At 39.7% G+C, this 17211-nt stretch overlaps 1 protein-coding gene across 1 annotated transcript in view; it reads right to left on the reverse strand.

Moving 5' to 3' along the window:
- Nucleotides 1-6921: 6921 nt before the first annotated feature.
- Nucleotides 6922-17211, reverse strand: part of adamts17 (ADAM metallopeptidase with thrombospondin type 1 motif, 17) — a 66314-nt gene continuing 56024 nt past the window's right edge. The window contains exons 20-24 of the mRNA XM_030765099.1: nt 15199-15334; nt 13480-13684; nt 12754-12906; nt 7989-8166; nt 6922-7073 (exon numbers count right to left, since the gene is read on the reverse strand). Coding sequence (XP_030620959.1) covers nt 6922-7073; nt 7989-8166; nt 12754-12906; nt 13480-13684; nt 15199-15334 — 824 coding nt within the window. The remainder of the gene's footprint in view (nt 7074-7988; nt 8167-12753; nt 12907-13479; nt 13685-15198; nt 15335-17211) is intronic.

The raw sequence follows: 17211 nt of genomic DNA on the forward strand, positions 1-17211 counted from the left end.
CCTCTCTCACACCTAGGCATACCGTATGTCCTAAAGGCATATTTCATGACTTCAGCTGTGCAGTGTAGAATCACAAAGTAAAGACAATGTAAACAAATTTTGAATTATGCAGATAAGACCATTTACTGGAGAGAAAATTATGTGAAAATATTCAAGGCAAAAGAGAGGCAAGTCTCCAGTGTGGTCTGAGGCAAGTCGAAATGTGTTTTGAATTATACAGAGGTAGATGCAGATGGCTAAGTTCACACTCTCCCTTTCTCTCTGGGAAGCTCACGCAGAATGAGTGGAGAAATGGTGATTAAAGAAGAATGAATGCAGAAGCGAAAGACGTACAGGAAGGTCCAAAACAACAATCGGAGCAACTGGCTGTGATAGCGAGTTTTACCGAAGATGACAACAGAATACTGAATGTTCAGAGCGGAACACTCCTCATCACTCATCTTTCCTTATAGTGTTCCTTCGGCCATGACATTTGGTTTTGATCATTATACACAGTGGGACACTGTCAGGAACGTCACTTGCAGCATCTTCATCACAACAGATACAGAGGTTTGTCTCTTGACAACAACAACGACAACAACAACAACAACAACAACAACAACAACAACAGACATGAGAAATGTGAACATCAGAGTACACAGCATCACTTAACTCCAAAAAACAAAACCAGACCCAGAATCTCATCATACTTGTGGGACGGGAAAACTGTGTGCATTTTTACAGATCCCCTGAAGCAGTTTGACCTCAAATTATGACTGACAAGAAAAATTATGCGGTGGCCGGGAAGGAATGGAGCATTCTCAGACAAAATATATTACTCTGACATGGCCTTAAGGTCTAAAGAAGCCAGTACACTGTGTGGCAGTGATCAGTTGTGCTGAATGAACAGCTAATTAAAAATTTCACATGAAAGCACAGAACTTTGTTGTTTATTTATTTATTCATTTGATACAGCACATTTACCACCAAGTGACCTTGACTTCTGAAATTACAAACAAATTTACTTGTTAACTTCCTCTGTGTTGTGAGGAAGTTTATTTTCACTGATAAGCAGAAAATGTTCTCTCAAACACTGGAACCGCAAGTGCTCAAGACTCTCAGATGAAATGTAATTTGCCTTGCATCACATTCGTACAAAAACTACAAAAAAAAAAAAAAAAAAAAAAAATATATATATATATATATATATATATATATATATATATATATATATATATATATATATATATCAGACTCAGTGTAAGGCTCTTTACAGTTGCAGGGCTGAACCACACATAACACACACACACACACACTCACACACGCACATTCCCACACACGCATGCACACACACTCACACACACACACACACACACACACCATGAAGGAGGATGTCATCTCCGTGGCAAAATGGCATGTTAAATGATGCTACCACCAGGTGGTTGTGATCTCTATGGTCACATGATGGGAAAAATTCTGTCTTAGGTTTCCGAGTGTTGCTTTGTTACTGCTGTGAGTAATGGCCCCAGATTCCTCCACAGATTTCATATTAGATGAGCATCTGTGCACTCTGAAGAGAACTGCGAGGGCAAAAAAAAAAAAAAAAACACCAGATGAGAGTTTGACAGTTGGAGCCCGATCTTCCACACTTCACCCCCTGTAAGAATAATCGCCTCTATCATTAATCAGTCTCAACCCAATGCGATGAAAAAGAGGGATAAACAGTCAGGAGCACTCGAGAAACAGCTCCACTCCCATTCACAAGTATTGTTTTTTTTTTTTTTCACAAAACACTTTTTTCAGTGTGTGTTAATGCACCAGGTAATCAGAAAGCCTGACACTAACCCAAAATACCACACCACCGGTAATCTTAAACATGACAGGTAATACGTTGAGGATCACGAGAGACATTACATAACAGCTCCGTAACAACTCTGGGATAGCGTGGAATACGAGCGCTTCAGCACCCCAGCCCTTTAAAAATGATGTATAGGTTTTCCCCGCTCCTTGGCTTGGCTCGGAGCCATAAAACATTAACCATGCGATGACCTCATTCATTAGAAAAAGCTGGGTAATAGCATGAGGGCTTGACTGACTTGCCAGGGAATGAACTACGTGAGCAATCGCTCCCTTCTCTTTCGCCCCTTTCCTCTTTCCCTTCACTTTCAAGCACACTACCCCGTTTCTCCAGACTCTCACGGAACATCATGCTCTTTAAGTCCGTTTGTGATTCATTTCAGAACGTCATATCTACTGGTGCTGCAAGTGCTCGAATGCAATATTAGGGAAACAGCTTGGAAATGGCCTGGTCTGGAAATAACAGTTGAATTTACAATGATGAAATGATGGCTTTTTCTCGCCTACCAAGCAAATCTGATTTGGAAAAGTTTTACGTAACAGCTGTGAGCTGAGAGGAGCAGAGCAGTGCCTGATTGCTTTTGGGAAGATTTCCTGCTGCGAATCTGTTGTATGGTGTATAAAAAATCCCACAGCAATCAGTCAGCATTTCATCAATGACTCAGTCATTTTTCAACCTAAAATATGGTTTTGAGAAGGGATATTTTTTTTTCTCTCTCTCTCTCAAAACTGTTTTATGAAAGAAATCATCATCCAGTACACAGAGACAGGATGACTGTGAAGGAGTGGTTTTACCAAACACAGCTCCACCAAAAGCTCCACGTTCCTCATATTATTTGGGAGTCATGACTACAGATACCAGCATCAATGAGCTTCAAAGTCACCAACACAGCCTTCTAGAAAGTTTGCTAATGGCTACAATAGGAGAGGTGTAATGTTTATCGTTTGCAAAGCTCCATCACTCTTTCTTTACAAGATAAACCTTGTTTGCATGTGAGGTCAGAGGTGCCTCAGCATTCCGTTTATCCAGTTTATTGTGCACATTCATGTCCAGAATCACAATAAGGATAAGATAGTTTGTCATTCCAGAAGAAATCACATTTATTAATTCTTTCTAGACCACAGTGGGTTGACTAAATAGACTGCTGGTGATAAAAGCTGGAGACCAGAGTGAAGCTATTCCTGCTGTCACTTTTGATCCACAAATGACTTCTTGCCAGTGAGGAGTCCATTAAAAAACACTGTGGTCCTGCTAGACCATTCATCAACCGACTGCCTTTTCCACAGCCATGCTTTGAATAACTAACAAACCTCTAAAATGTTCCTATCACTTGCATGAATAATACAAACTTCAAAATGCTTCAAGGGAAAATAAGTTAACAAAAAATTTGCTTCAGTATTACATCCTATTACACTTGCCCTATTTTCTATATGCTTTACCATGGGCCATAATAGTCTTTTCCCATTTAATGAGTCACATGATACATGTGATCCACGCCCTGCACCCTGTGGAAGGTGATTTTTTTCTCTTCTTTTCCCTCATGTGACTTGCCTCATGGGTCATAGTTTTATGTCATGACTAATTGCTGCCACGTGATCTCATATGAAAGAAACCCCAGCAAATAAATTCAATTAACCATATTAAGTTTCATTAACCAAATTTACTGTGCCATGGACATCGTCAACATCATCAACTCACTCACTCCCTCTGTGTAAAGAGATGAGCAGCCTGGAAATGCTGTTCTAACCCCGAACTTATGACATAACACATGAAAGTAAGCAGCTAGTGACAGGGTGGGGATACAGCGTAATGTCCTCCAATACCATTCACTCTAGACTGATTAAAAAGATGTAAATAACATTTAAAGTTTCAAAAACTCCATGAAATCTATCATGAATTTATTCATAAGACAAAACACATCATATATGTGACAAACACACAGTGACCACATTAATCAATTCCTCCTTATATATAAATATATACTTCCGTGTGTGGTGCGCACGCGCGCGTGTGTTTATGTGGGTATGTAAAACTTCTGTGTGCAGAGAGACACAGAGGAGAAAGAACATCTCATTCAGCATGCTGGGTGTTTTGGGGTGTTAGACATGTCTCTGAAAACGACAGTGACCTTCACTTTGCATCCTTTCACACCACCTCAGAAGCGTTACGCTGACTGCTGTGAATTTACGACCACAGACAGCCGGCCAGATGGCCATTCGTCATGTGGCGGCCGGCCAGCTACTCTACATATATTGTTCTCATGATTCAGTGTGGAAATATCCATCATGAGAAGTGGAAATGCACAGAATAGGAACACAAAGAAACAGAACAGCTTTAACTGAGAATCTGAGCAGGCTCTTAGCAATTGAGAATAAGGGGGTATGTTGCAATTCCCAATATATTTATATATATGTGTGTATGTTTTGTGCAACATTTCATTTCATTTATTTCCATGAGAAATCTATTGCATTTTTCATTAAAAATACAGCAAATTTGAAAACTATATCTACATACAGTATACTGTCATATGGTTTTACATATTCATGTTGCTTTATTACATGTGTATTATGTTTAATGACATTACAATTTACTACTGCAAGTGTGTGGTTGAAACATCAAAACAGACAAAATGGTTAATCCCTGTATGACAAGATATTAATTTATTAAAAACATTAAAATATTATTTATTAAACAGAGGTTTAACCAAATCAGCACCATAAAACAAATATAGTGGCAGTTTATGTACCAAACGTGTGCAACTAAAGACATACAGTACTGGAATATGTAAGCAAATTGGCACTATATCAGTAAAATGAAGCAAATCGCACCAAATAATTCAGAGATAAGAAAGTAGCTACATTTTGATATTAAATAATCCTAATAACATCAAAACATTTTTTCTGTAATTACATATGGAAAAACAGTAACAAAACATTAAACAACAACAATAACAAAAAAAAAATTTAGCTGAATTCCACAGTAGTGAAATCTGTCTAGCACCGAATAACCCCACAGGGCTACCCTGCAAAAACAGGGGCTGGGGCATGTGCGCTTTCACACACACACACACACACACACACATACACACACACACAGACACACTCATGCACGCACACGCACACACACACACACACATGCAAAACTCACACACATGCAAAACACACATACACAAACACTAGGACACCAAACCGTTGGGGGCTGCTCTCTGAAGTACGAACCTGCAGTCAGAGTTCACATTTTAACATGACTTCAGTAACTCATACACACATATATTTCATTTTACCTATATAACACATATAAGACTAAATCAGAATTGTCATTATTATCAATATTACTAGACTGTTTGTTTTTTTTTGCCTTATGTGTAACAAGCTCTGTTTTAATCTCTCATTATGTATAATCCTGCAGCACTTTGAGGAGATGGTGCTGGAACCAGTCCTTTACACCAAAGAGTGATGCAATACACTCATAGGTCAGGTGTGTTTGGAGAGTTTTCAAAAGGCTTCCTTTCAAAAGCATGACCTTTTGCGCCCAGTCAGATCCCTATCCTTCGGCCTGAAGAGTACTTATCACACATCTCTGTGTTGCCAAGGGCGAACTGGCAGCACATGGACTTAAAATTCAGCGAGACCACCCTAAGTGGTCTGCAGCTCTGTGCTCATATCTAAACATCTCTGAGTAAATCCTGCGAGCTCAGATTAATGATTTGTTAGCTGATTAACTTCGGAGTATTTACTCAGTCTTAGTCAAAGCGCTGGGCTGTGTGATTATTCGCAGTGTCCCAGCTGTATTGTTGACTCTAGATTCTGATCGGACCTGGTGGTCTCTGAGCACTGCAGTGGAAATCAATTCTGCTGCAAAATAAAGTGAAAACCAAACAACCCAAATGATAGGGAGTTAGCATGTTAGCAGAGGAGCGCGACATGTAACAATGTCTATATTAAGAAGTACTAATCTACAGCTGTATTTTTTATATATATATACTGCATTAGTAGAAATAATGCACTGTCACAGGAGACATATTCAAGAGATCATGGTACTCTATGTATGCGTGTATAGAGAATACCACAAATTATATTAGCTTTAGCTTTTTCTTTCAATGGTACAGTACGACATAATGTTAGAGTATGCAGTCATCAAGATCCATCCATTGTATGTGTACCAAAAATTGGTAAACCTCTCCATCAAGGAGGGATAAGGTTTCATCACCTCCACTCATACTCTCTCTCACACTCAGTCTCTTCAAGAGTGAGTTTTACGTAAAACAGTCACAAATACTGAAGTAAAATTATGATATAGCACTAATATTCTATAAATTCGGTCCACCAAAGAAAACCTGGAAGAACTCTTTTGCTGCATGTAAACAGTCATGTTCCAATGGAATGCGCGGTCAAGGCGACCAGATCTACAGATCAGCTCCAGACCCAGTCACCTACTATGATCACCCCAAATAGTTTGTGCAGGTAAGTCAGCTTTCTACAGTGCCTCAATATGACGCCCCTAATGAGAGGACTGGTCGATGCTACGCGTCCTAGAAAGGCCTCCAAAAGACGGCCTCTTTTGGTGGCTTATCTATCGCTAGCTGTTTAACTCTAATGGCTCGTAAGTATTAAATAAGAAAACGTCACAATTATAAAGAGAACTTATACAACATAATGGAAATAAAAATATAAGATGTAGATAAGGGATTCTAAAATAGAACCAGGTCCCATTACTCAATGGTGGGTTACTGGCCAGCCAGTGCCTTTGAAAAAGCATCGCCAGCCAAGTCTCAGAGAGAAATTGCATAAAAACCAGCATAATGTACAAGACACAATGTACTCAGGGTCACTTACAAAGTCTCCACACACCTAGCTTTGGTTTACAGCAAGATTTAAAAAAGAGAAAGAACTAGATTAAAAAACAAAAACAACAAAAAAAAAAACTTTTCAAGTCATAAAATTGTAAGCTTTAGATCCCACATAGATATTTAGTGTTCTCCTTTCTGATTATCTTAATAATAACAATAATAATAATAATAATAATAATAATCATCATCATCATCATAGAAAATAAAACTGTCAAGCTACAGAGTGCTTTTGTCATTAACTATTGTGTGGCATTTTGTTGGCATAAAAGTCTCTACAGGTTTGGCAACAGCGTTGGTACCAGCGCATGTCCTGGCACAGGTTCTTCTCTCGGATCACTCTGCAGTACACCGTCCACTGGTCCCCTGTGCATTTGTATGTCAATGCCGCTGCAGGAGCAACAAAAGAACAGGGCACTTAGTGTGTCACACATCAGGGATAAATAGCACAGTACAACAAAGGTCACCACCGAAAGACTGTGGTCTGGACACCTCACTGTGCTCTCAATAATATAGTATAGTTCAATAACATGAACAAGGTAAGAATAATTCAATCATCTCATAGTTCAGAGCAAAAGCTGATACAAAGTCCTAAGACATAGTGAGGTAAATGTATCACGGAACGGACACTATGAAACACATAGAAACTGTGTTACGCTATAAAAACTGATCAACAGACAAACAAACAAACATAAAAAAACAACCCCCCCCATATATATATATATATATATATATATATATATATATATATATACACAACAACGGCACAAACACACACACATTTATATATAAAACATATATATAGAACAAGTACATGACAAATACTTCTGAATTAACACAGAAATAATAACATTTTACGTAAAATCAAGACATTCATGGTCATCATGAAATTAGCTTAATCTGAATACACATTAACCTGCCAACTGTGAGAACTGACCGAGTAAAACTAGTTTCACAGTGAACCAAACTAGAAGTCTTATCCCCCAATGCCTTGCAAGCCTTTGAAAGTGCCTGTTACAGCTTATTAGGCTGTAATCTTGGTGCTGATTTGCAGTGATAGGTCAGGTGAGCTATCCTAGTTTTCTGATTTCCATACATGTGACAACATGCAAGTGTAAATGTTTGCTTTTACGCCTATGCTACTTAGCAAGAACAGAGAGAGAAGGAGTACCTGAGTAAACACACTGTATACACAGGTATACAAACTAAAGACGAGAGATGAGGTAAAGTGTAATAGGGTTTACAAAAGACTAAATCAATTCTCTACAAAGAGCTACAAAAGCCTTAAAAAAGTGTCTGACTTACCAAGCCTGGGTGAAGTGATGGTGTTGACATTCACTTTCTCATTGCACGCTTCCTGGTGGCATTGCCTGTAGGCCGGAGGTTTTAAAACCCCGGGGCAGTTGTTGCCATGGCGACCCGTCACTCTGTGCATGCATTGGACAACTCTGGACTGAAGACCCCTCCCACAGGATGAAGAGCACTATAGAAATTTACAAAGACAAAGTCAAGCAGAGTTTGAAAGGAGTATTACAGACCAGACTATCGATTGGATATTCATTTTCTCTCAAAAGAAAACACATCTTCTGATGTTCCACTCAGTGTTCACATCAAAATGAAATGTCATTTTCTTACGCATGCCATCTATCATAACTTCAAAAATCCCATGGCTATGAGTATGATGAATGATTATGAATGATTATAAAGGTCCAGGATACCTGCACACACTGGCATAGAAAAAAACTGTAGTGTTAACATTTGTTTCTTTGGTACTACAGTTTCACCTTCAGATCTAACTGGTTGTTCTCTCTCTACAATACAGAGCAGACATAACTGATTAGTTACCCCAATTTTCACTGTTATCTGTAGGCTTAGAGAGCAATTTAGGGTGCAGCCTTCTCCTTGACACTTCTGTTAATAAATAGTTTGACAATGGACTGTTACCACGCTAAAGCAGGCTTGAGACCATCTCATTACATTCATCACTGTTCAGAAACCTGTGTCTCCTCATATCCATAAGGTAACACAGGGTGTTGTCTGAATGATCAAGCGAACCAGCTTATAACCAATTAAGTCTCAGACACTTGGGTAGGTCTCTGAAAGGAGACAAGCAGAGAAAACATTTCTTGAATAATGCATGTCATTAAACCGATGGTAAAATGTCAGAGGATCTCCAGCGCCTGCTGTAGTCGTCACGCTCACGCACAGTCAACTCCCAATCGAGAGCTTCATTTTCAAATAACTCAGCTCCAAAATTGAATCAGCTTATCTCAATGATATTTTAATACATTCTAATAAACTTATTTTTTCTGACAAGCTTGGAACAAATTCAGTTAGTCTATCATCTTGGCTGGGATAAACAGGGATCAGGCAGCAAACCTGAGGGATTTCTGGAATTATATGAGAAATGAACGAAACTATCCTGACCCTATTAAGAGAATGATAACACGGTGCATATGTGTTCTGGAAATACCACAAAAACAAAGAATATGTGGAAAACATTATGTTTACAAAAAGCATGAAGCAGTTCTGTTTGTTTAGGTGTTAACTGAAAGTCACACCAATACATTTCTAAGCTTCAATGTGCACCCAAGATGCTTTCCTAACCATTTTTATGTCTTTTTTTTTTTTTAAGAGAAATGGTCTAGTGCAAATGAAATCAGCATGTAGGTTCTCTGCTCATCAAGGATTGGCTTTCAATCAAGACCTTTCAATAAATTCAGTTGTGGAAAACCAGACTGCTTCATGCCAAATGAAAGACTCCAACATGCAGCACTTGGCGCACATTCCTGCAGCCTTCTATGTATTATTAACATAGAGAGAGGAATCACAGTGGGTGACCGAGCACCAAAGCCTCTTAGAAAACACTCACTTCATTGATCAAAGTGAGCTCCACGCCACAAACCTGACACCCTTATACAACAGGCTAGCAGATGTGTAGGGCTGACTATCATCCTACAAATGTAAAATGAAAATCAGGTCCCCTCAGGTCATATTATAATCGATCGCTTTATTTGATTCAAAGGAACATGGCATAGACCTCTCAAATGGGTTTTAGCTACTTCATTTGCAACACGTAAGCACACTTAGCTTTTGGTTATGGTTTTAAGAGGATCTAAAATTGATCTGGCCTTCTGGAATGGATCAACTGTTCCAAATGAATGGGAAACAATCAATTAAAAATCAAACTATTGTTTCAGTGTTAATCTTTTGGCTAACATAAAAATGTAGGCTGTAACTGTGTCCTTTTTTGCCAGCATGTAAAATTTGTTTCACATAATTGGACAAACATGACAAACATTCAGATACACCCAGGATCCAAAGGCTGAGCACTGGAAAATTGCACGCCGCAGCTTAAATTACTTTGAGCAGACGGGCATCTGTGTCTTTTTAGACAGTGAAATGGCTATCTACGCTTTGCAGACTGGGTAAAAACAACCTCGTGTCATCCACACTGCAGAAGTCTTGAGTTTCCACACAATTATCTTTGCTAATCCCTGATTGGAACGTTGTAGAGGGGATCATTAATACAGTTTGTTTTGCTTTAGGACAGCAACCATCCACAGCATCCTTCAGTTCATCTCATTATGGACTCCAAGTGGAAACTCACCAAGGGAGGATGTGCACTTCTACTTAAATAAAGAGTTTTACTTGACCATAGTCAGTTCATAATTCTGGAACAATGGGCTAAGAAATTATGTTGGGCAATTTTCAGTGAAATGGTGACAACTTAACAATTACAGTCAGCCTTCCAGATCGGTTCCAGGACCTCCTGCGGATACCAAAATCCACGGATGCTCAAGTCCCTCACATGCATATAACCTACGCACACCGCCCCCCCCCCCATACTTTAAATCATCTCTAGATTACTTATAACACCTAATACAGTGTAAATGCTATGTAAATAGTTGTTATACTGTATTGTTTAGGGCATAATGACAAGAAAACAGTCTGTACATGTTCGGTGGGCTAAAACAACAATGCTCAAACAACGAGTGCTGGAGAGAGACTGAGGATCTGTGAAATGACTGAATGACTGGAGGCTACAGCAGGGCTACACATCACTGCATTTACGTGGATTCAGCATAGTGCTCAGCACACAGCAAATTCAAGTTTTGCTTTTTGGAACTTTCTGGAATTTTTTTTTTTTTAATATTTTCGATCCACGGTCAGTTGAATCCGTGGATGCGGAACCTGCGGATACTGAGGGCCGACTGTACTACATTCTTAATGCTGCTGGACTTATACTATGACAAAGTATTGACTATTTCAACTGGACAAAAAAATGCTACAAGCAATCAACTTTATCCTAATACATCCTTGTCATCATTATTATTTTTTTAGCTCTCTTTTGTCATGGTTGTTTCATCCTAGATATTTATTTTAACTTAATATTATCTGTCTTTATGAGTATGACGGTATCATCCCATCAGAACTCTGTGTTTTGTTTTGGTTTCTTTTGGTTGTTTTTAAACGTAGGTTCCGAGCTCACCTGCTCCAGTAGGAGTCTTCTTTACCACAGTTTGAAACCTGAGCCATTTCACACACAACCTTCAAAAGTCTTTCCAGGTTTTGACCGCAATGACTTATCCATCTGTGGCTGCTGTTGAGGAGCAGTTAAAAGGTGAGTCACACACTCATATCAGGGACCGTGAGGGTCGCCCCAACCTCCTGTTTTTAGTATCTCTCCTAAAGAGTAGGAGCTCAAGGTCCTTCCCTTCATATGCTCCTGATCTGACCTTGCAGTGTCAGTTGGCTGACACCTCTCAAACGTCACCCATAAAAGTGAATAATAAATTAGTAAGAAGCATGCATATCAGAGCTGTGTCCAACAATATCTGAAGGTAAAGCAAGCATCCATACAGCTCTTAAAGAGGACAACAACACAAACAGAGACTAAATCGCAAAAAAAAAAGAAATAACTTTAAATTAGTTGAGCATAGGAACTGGAGAAGCACGGGCTGATGCTGACTATAAATACAGTCTTGTGGCTCTGCCATTAGCCCACGAGCAGGAGACATTCATCTGAAAGATTCTAGGGATGTCTGGGAAATGTGTGAACTGCACACAGACATGCACAGGAATACAGATATAACTAATGTATTTCCTTTCTGTCACGGACAGACTTGCTCTTTCCTGCTCCATTGTGAATCTCTGAGGAAGCCTCACTGTACAGCTTTTATGTTGTGAGTTTGAAGCTAAGGTACAATATTCAATATTTAAGCCATGTTTCTGCAAAACAATCTAAGAAGCAAAAAAACCAGGAGTTATCTCGGACAGATCCTTTCGCGCTATAGCACCACCGTCTCCCCTCCACCTATTTGTCCATTACGTTTTGTTCTTATTGGCTGACTTACCTGTCCGTTTTAAAAGACTTCCTGCTGTAAATACTACACACTGAATAACAAAGTCAGCTGAAGCGCAAACAAGATGTATAGTCATGTGACACTATATCAACAATAGCTGACCAAACAGGGGCTACATCATGTCTCAGCTGGTGTGTGAGTCTAACTGTCAGCATGTTCAGGAGGATTCTATAGGTCAAGGAGCACAGACTGGCTACCTGCTCATCTGCCAGCTCACTTCCATTCCAATTCCAGTTTTGATTCCACGCTTAAATTGGAAATGGCACTGGGGTCAAGAAATGCACTGTTCAGAGAAACGAACTGAAATTAAACTGGAAATTGACCCCCAGCTCCCGCACCCACTCTCTGTGAGTACAGTTCTAGCACTGGCTACGGCAGCGCCTCTCAGACGAACAAGACCAAAACAGCAACTTCATATCGTACAAGACTTCAACAACAACCAGTATATGTTACTTTCATAACCTCTGAAGGAAGGAAACATTTGACCTCTTAGCTAATTAACAATCTCCAGAGCATTCACCTTTTGTGTCAGAGCCTGTTTCAGACCAACTGTGTGTGTGTGTGTGTGTGTGTATCTGTGTGTATATGTGTTTGTGTGTGTGTGTGTGTGTATATGTGTGTATGTGTATGTGTGTGTATGTGTGTGTGTGTGTGCGTGTGTGTGTCTGTATGTGTATGTGTGTGTGATTGTGTGAGTCCTGTACCTTTGACCAATCCCCAGTTTTCCACTCAAAACATTTTGAGTGATCCTCGCATGCTTCCTCCTCTGTCGGGCGGGACACAGGGTCACAGCGCCCCTGAGGGTTAGTGCAGGTGACAGTGCGTCTCCGTGTGCCACGCCCACAGTCTGATGAGCACTGAGAGAGAGAGAGAGAGAGAGAGAGAGAGAGAGGGGTGAGGAGGGAAATAAAAAGGGAAGGGGAAGGGAGGAGGAAGTACGAAGGAGAGAGAAGAAGAGAGCCTTACTCATTAAAATACAACCCCTGTGGAGCCACATTAACAGCTCTACCCACTTTCAGAATCCTCTCTAATGAAGTGGATAAATTGAAGGGAGCAAACACCCAGAATATGCAGAGTGAAAGAGCAGAGAGAGAGGTGTGTGTGTGTGTGTGTGTGAGAGAGAGAGAGAGAGACAGAGACAGAGAAAAAGAGAGAGAGAGAAGGAGAAGCACGGCTGCCCTCCACAGGACATCAGACAAATCCCCACTATTGAGACTGCGAATACAAATGAGTTACAGTCGGGTTTGCGTTAAGCATAAAAACAACAACAACTATTAATGGTATTTAGTATACATTTTGTAATTTGGTACATTTGGGCCTATCAGGCATTAAGTGGAGTCAAGCAAGGGCAATACAGAAAAAAAAAGCACGTAAAAAAGCAGTGTGAGTTTTAACAGTTTAAATGAGTAAAGTGGGAGATGCAGACAGACCTTGGACCACTCTGAGGCTTCCCATATGGTCAGGCAGTCCCGACCTTCGCATTGCTGGATGCTGGGAGGTTTGGCACTTATGCAGTACAGGTCTCTGGTGTTGATAAAGGAGCCGTTCTGGAGCTGGTACACACAAACTACCTCCCTCATCTGCAGTCCCTTACCACAAGTAACTGAGCAAGCCCCCCAGTCACCCGCAACCCACCTGAGAGACAGAGAGAGAGAGACAGAGAGAGAGAGAGAGAGAGAGAGAGAGAGAGGATGCAGTGAAACACCAGGTCATGTGATATGCACAAAGCAAAGAAAATAACTTTAAATACAAATGATTACCTTTGACAATCAGTCACAAAGTCACTTACTCCTCAACAGAGGAGTTTAAACTCTATTGTAGTTTAGGATCATCATAGGAACAGATTCAAAGTACAACAAATCATCATGAACAGCATGAGAGTGTGTTAATTTAAAAAAAAAATCTGCACTTAGCCCTTCACTTATATCCTGCAAATACCTATAAACAATAACAGCACAATATCTGGACTAAGAGGGTTTTTCACTTTGTCCAGCAGCTCTGTCTGATAGCTCATGTCTCCACATCCTGACTGTATTTTTACTATGTGATGCTTCCGCCCATTAACGTGTCTTCAAAGTGTCTGTCTGTCTCTAGCCTGCACATTCCTGAGGATAGCAACAGCTCCAGTCAAGAGCCTAGACAGTCTTTTGAAGGATGATAAAAATAAGAACAAATGAACAAGTTCTATGGTTTGGGGTTTTTTTTTTTTCAGCTCCAGTCGCAGAATATGGAAACACGAGTGAAGACACGGTGCATCTTAACCACAACAGTCAAATATAATGGAAACGCAAGGATGGAAACGCTGTGTGTACGTGTTAATTACAGATGTTCAGACACTATAATCAAATAGAAGAAACCGACTTTCCATTTTGCCAGAATTGTAAATGAGATTTAAACGGGTATTTGGCTAAACCTTCTGTCTGGTTCATGACACAGAACAGTTCATGGCTTAGAGTCCCCTCCATACACAGAGTGCACCACACAGTGACATGGTCTACACGAAGAGAGAGAATTTGCAAGGTCTGAAAAGTGACTTGATTACATCAAAAGCTCCACTAAAAACATTTCCAGACACGCACCGCTCCAATAAAAAATGCATGGCACGCGTCCTAAAGAGCTTTTATTGGGTTTGGTGTAGCACGAGGACTTCAGTAACGTCCCGTTACTGGCTCCAGAGACCAGTCTGAATTACTTCAATAGAGGGACAGAAATGGAAACCGGGGAAAACAAGAGCTAATCACAGCGTCACTGCTGAGCTAGCATTTTCTCTGATGTATCTCCCTCTCTGAGAATGATCACCTAAAAATGTTCCTTAGACATGGCAGTGCTTGAGTATTATTTTTTTAATCTCATTTTATTTTGCCAGTTTAGACAGTTCCACGGATTTTCTGTTTTCAGAGACCATTAGTTATTTAATATTTTTGTACACTATTGTCTGCTATGTGTTTATGTACAATAACACTGATTCACAATGATGCTGAAATATATTTGTTAGTTTTGCTTTTTCAATAAAATATTCTTTTTTAATTCATCCATTCCTTTTATGCAGAAAATTTTGCTCATAAACTAAACTGTGAGCTAATGCATCGCTGTTGAGTTACATAACACAATGATCAAGGTGAGGTAAGTGATAGTCCTTTAGTTCTAACCTGTACTGGCAGGGGTGGGTGTTACAGTGACGGACTTGAGGCGCAGGCCGGTTTTCTGGTTGGCAGAAGCTGTCATTCACCAAGGTCATAGTTTTATTGATCATCCTCATGCAGGAAACTACTGTCTTCCTCTCCCCTGGGGAAAGACAACCACAGCCGCCCAGTTGCTGATGAAAGTGATGAAGAGCACCATGAAATGAATAAATAAATCATTGTCAAATATGCTTAATAAAGTTTTAACAAATTTTCACAACCAGACAATAAGGAAGGACAGCTACACCATGCCTGTGGCAATACATAATACATGAACATGCATGGAACCTTGTGCTGGCATTTACCAATGTAACCTCTACTTACAGTAATGAAAATCAAACATATTGAAAATATTGGACCACAGATATTCAACAAAAGATATTGAAAAACGTTCTCCTGAGATGACCTATAGAGAACGTTTTTCAGTATGTTTTTTTCTAGAGAAACATGCTGCACTTTATGAGCATTAATATTAGTGACACTAAAGTAATTCAGGTCCGGGCCATAATTCAGGTCCAGACTGGCCTCATCAACAAAAAAATAAACCGTCTTGATAGACCTCTACTCTTCAAGACGTCTGATCCAACATTTCACATAACCTCAGTCAGCAGAGCGGCATTTACTCAAGATTTTTCAGGGCGTCTTGAGGACTCTCTGTTCATAGCCTCATGTGGCCTGGTCCAACCCCCTGCTGAACTACATCACAGTCTTTTATAATTGAGGGGCAATGAGAAAATAAAACACTGTTAATTAGAAATAACGAGCTCAAATACGGTTAGTCTATTTTTAGCAGTCGTCTGGAACTCCGACTAAATTAGCAAAGGGTAATGCACTGACCACTCTGTGCCATGTGAAGTGTGCTTAAATGAGTTCTTGCTTAAAAATGAAGGCAAAGTGCCAAACTGGCAGATTAGCTCATTAATTTTGTTATGATAAATGCGCCAAGCCAAACCATGAGTGGCCAAAATGTAATCCTTCTGCAAGGGGACCAGTGAAGAGCAGAGCAAAGCAGTGAAGCCAGAGAAATAATACATAAAGGCAGAGAATCCTGACAGTCATAACATTCAGTGACACATAGATCTGTACATGAGACAATAACCACAAGAGATTCTGGATGTTTTTGTGAGCTGCATTACCATTTGAAACTACTATCATCTTTCCATTGTAACGACATTTTGGCCTATCTTCATCGTATGATGGCAATTTACCATTTTTACTTCAAATAACATTTACTGGGCAAAAAGGGGTAAATTTCTCTTCATTCTAGTACAGTAATGGTTTTCCATCATTGCCTGCGATTTCTTAGTTTAATCAAATGTGACAAGTTCTTAGAGCGTAGAGTTCATTTGGTTTTGTGTGAGAAAGCAGGTTGGCAGAGCTCATTCAAGGGAGTGCATACTCCCACTGTTTTGTCTAGAAGAGTGAATGTGTCTCCACAGTACACGAAATTACAGTAACCAGGGAAACAGGGATATTTGTACTTGAGACACAATATAGTAAATGGCCTCTTTTCCAAAAATAAGCACACAGAGAGCACTATAATTTTAAGCTTAACCACTATGAACAGTCACCTCAAACATTCAATCAACATACTGATATGGAGCCATAAGACTCGCTAACACATGAAGAAACAAAAGCCAAATCAAGATCCATTTGGTCACGACCATGACATATTCCTGTGAACACATCTCATCTGCTAAACATTAAAGGACTTTAGTGGTAACTAATATCATACCCGTATAATATCCATGGTGGATGACAAAAAACGTCCTTTTAAAGATTTTCACATGTGACTTCAGTTACACTGAAACGGCTTATTAATTAACAAACTGTTAATGAACCAGAACTGCCCACGCATACACTTATTTCTACAATCATTCTTTTAACTGAACACCTCAGTTATTATCAGTGGCTCAAAATGTACACTCACCTCCAAAACCACAAACACACACAGAGTTAGCAAAACAGAGAGAGAGAGAG

This window comes from Chanos chanos, chromosome 2 (genome assembly GCF_902362185.1).
Source record: "Chanos chanos chromosome 2, fChaCha1.1, whole genome shotgun sequence".
Taxonomy (NCBI): Eukaryota; Metazoa; Chordata; class Actinopteri; order Gonorynchiformes; family Chanidae; genus Chanos; species Chanos chanos.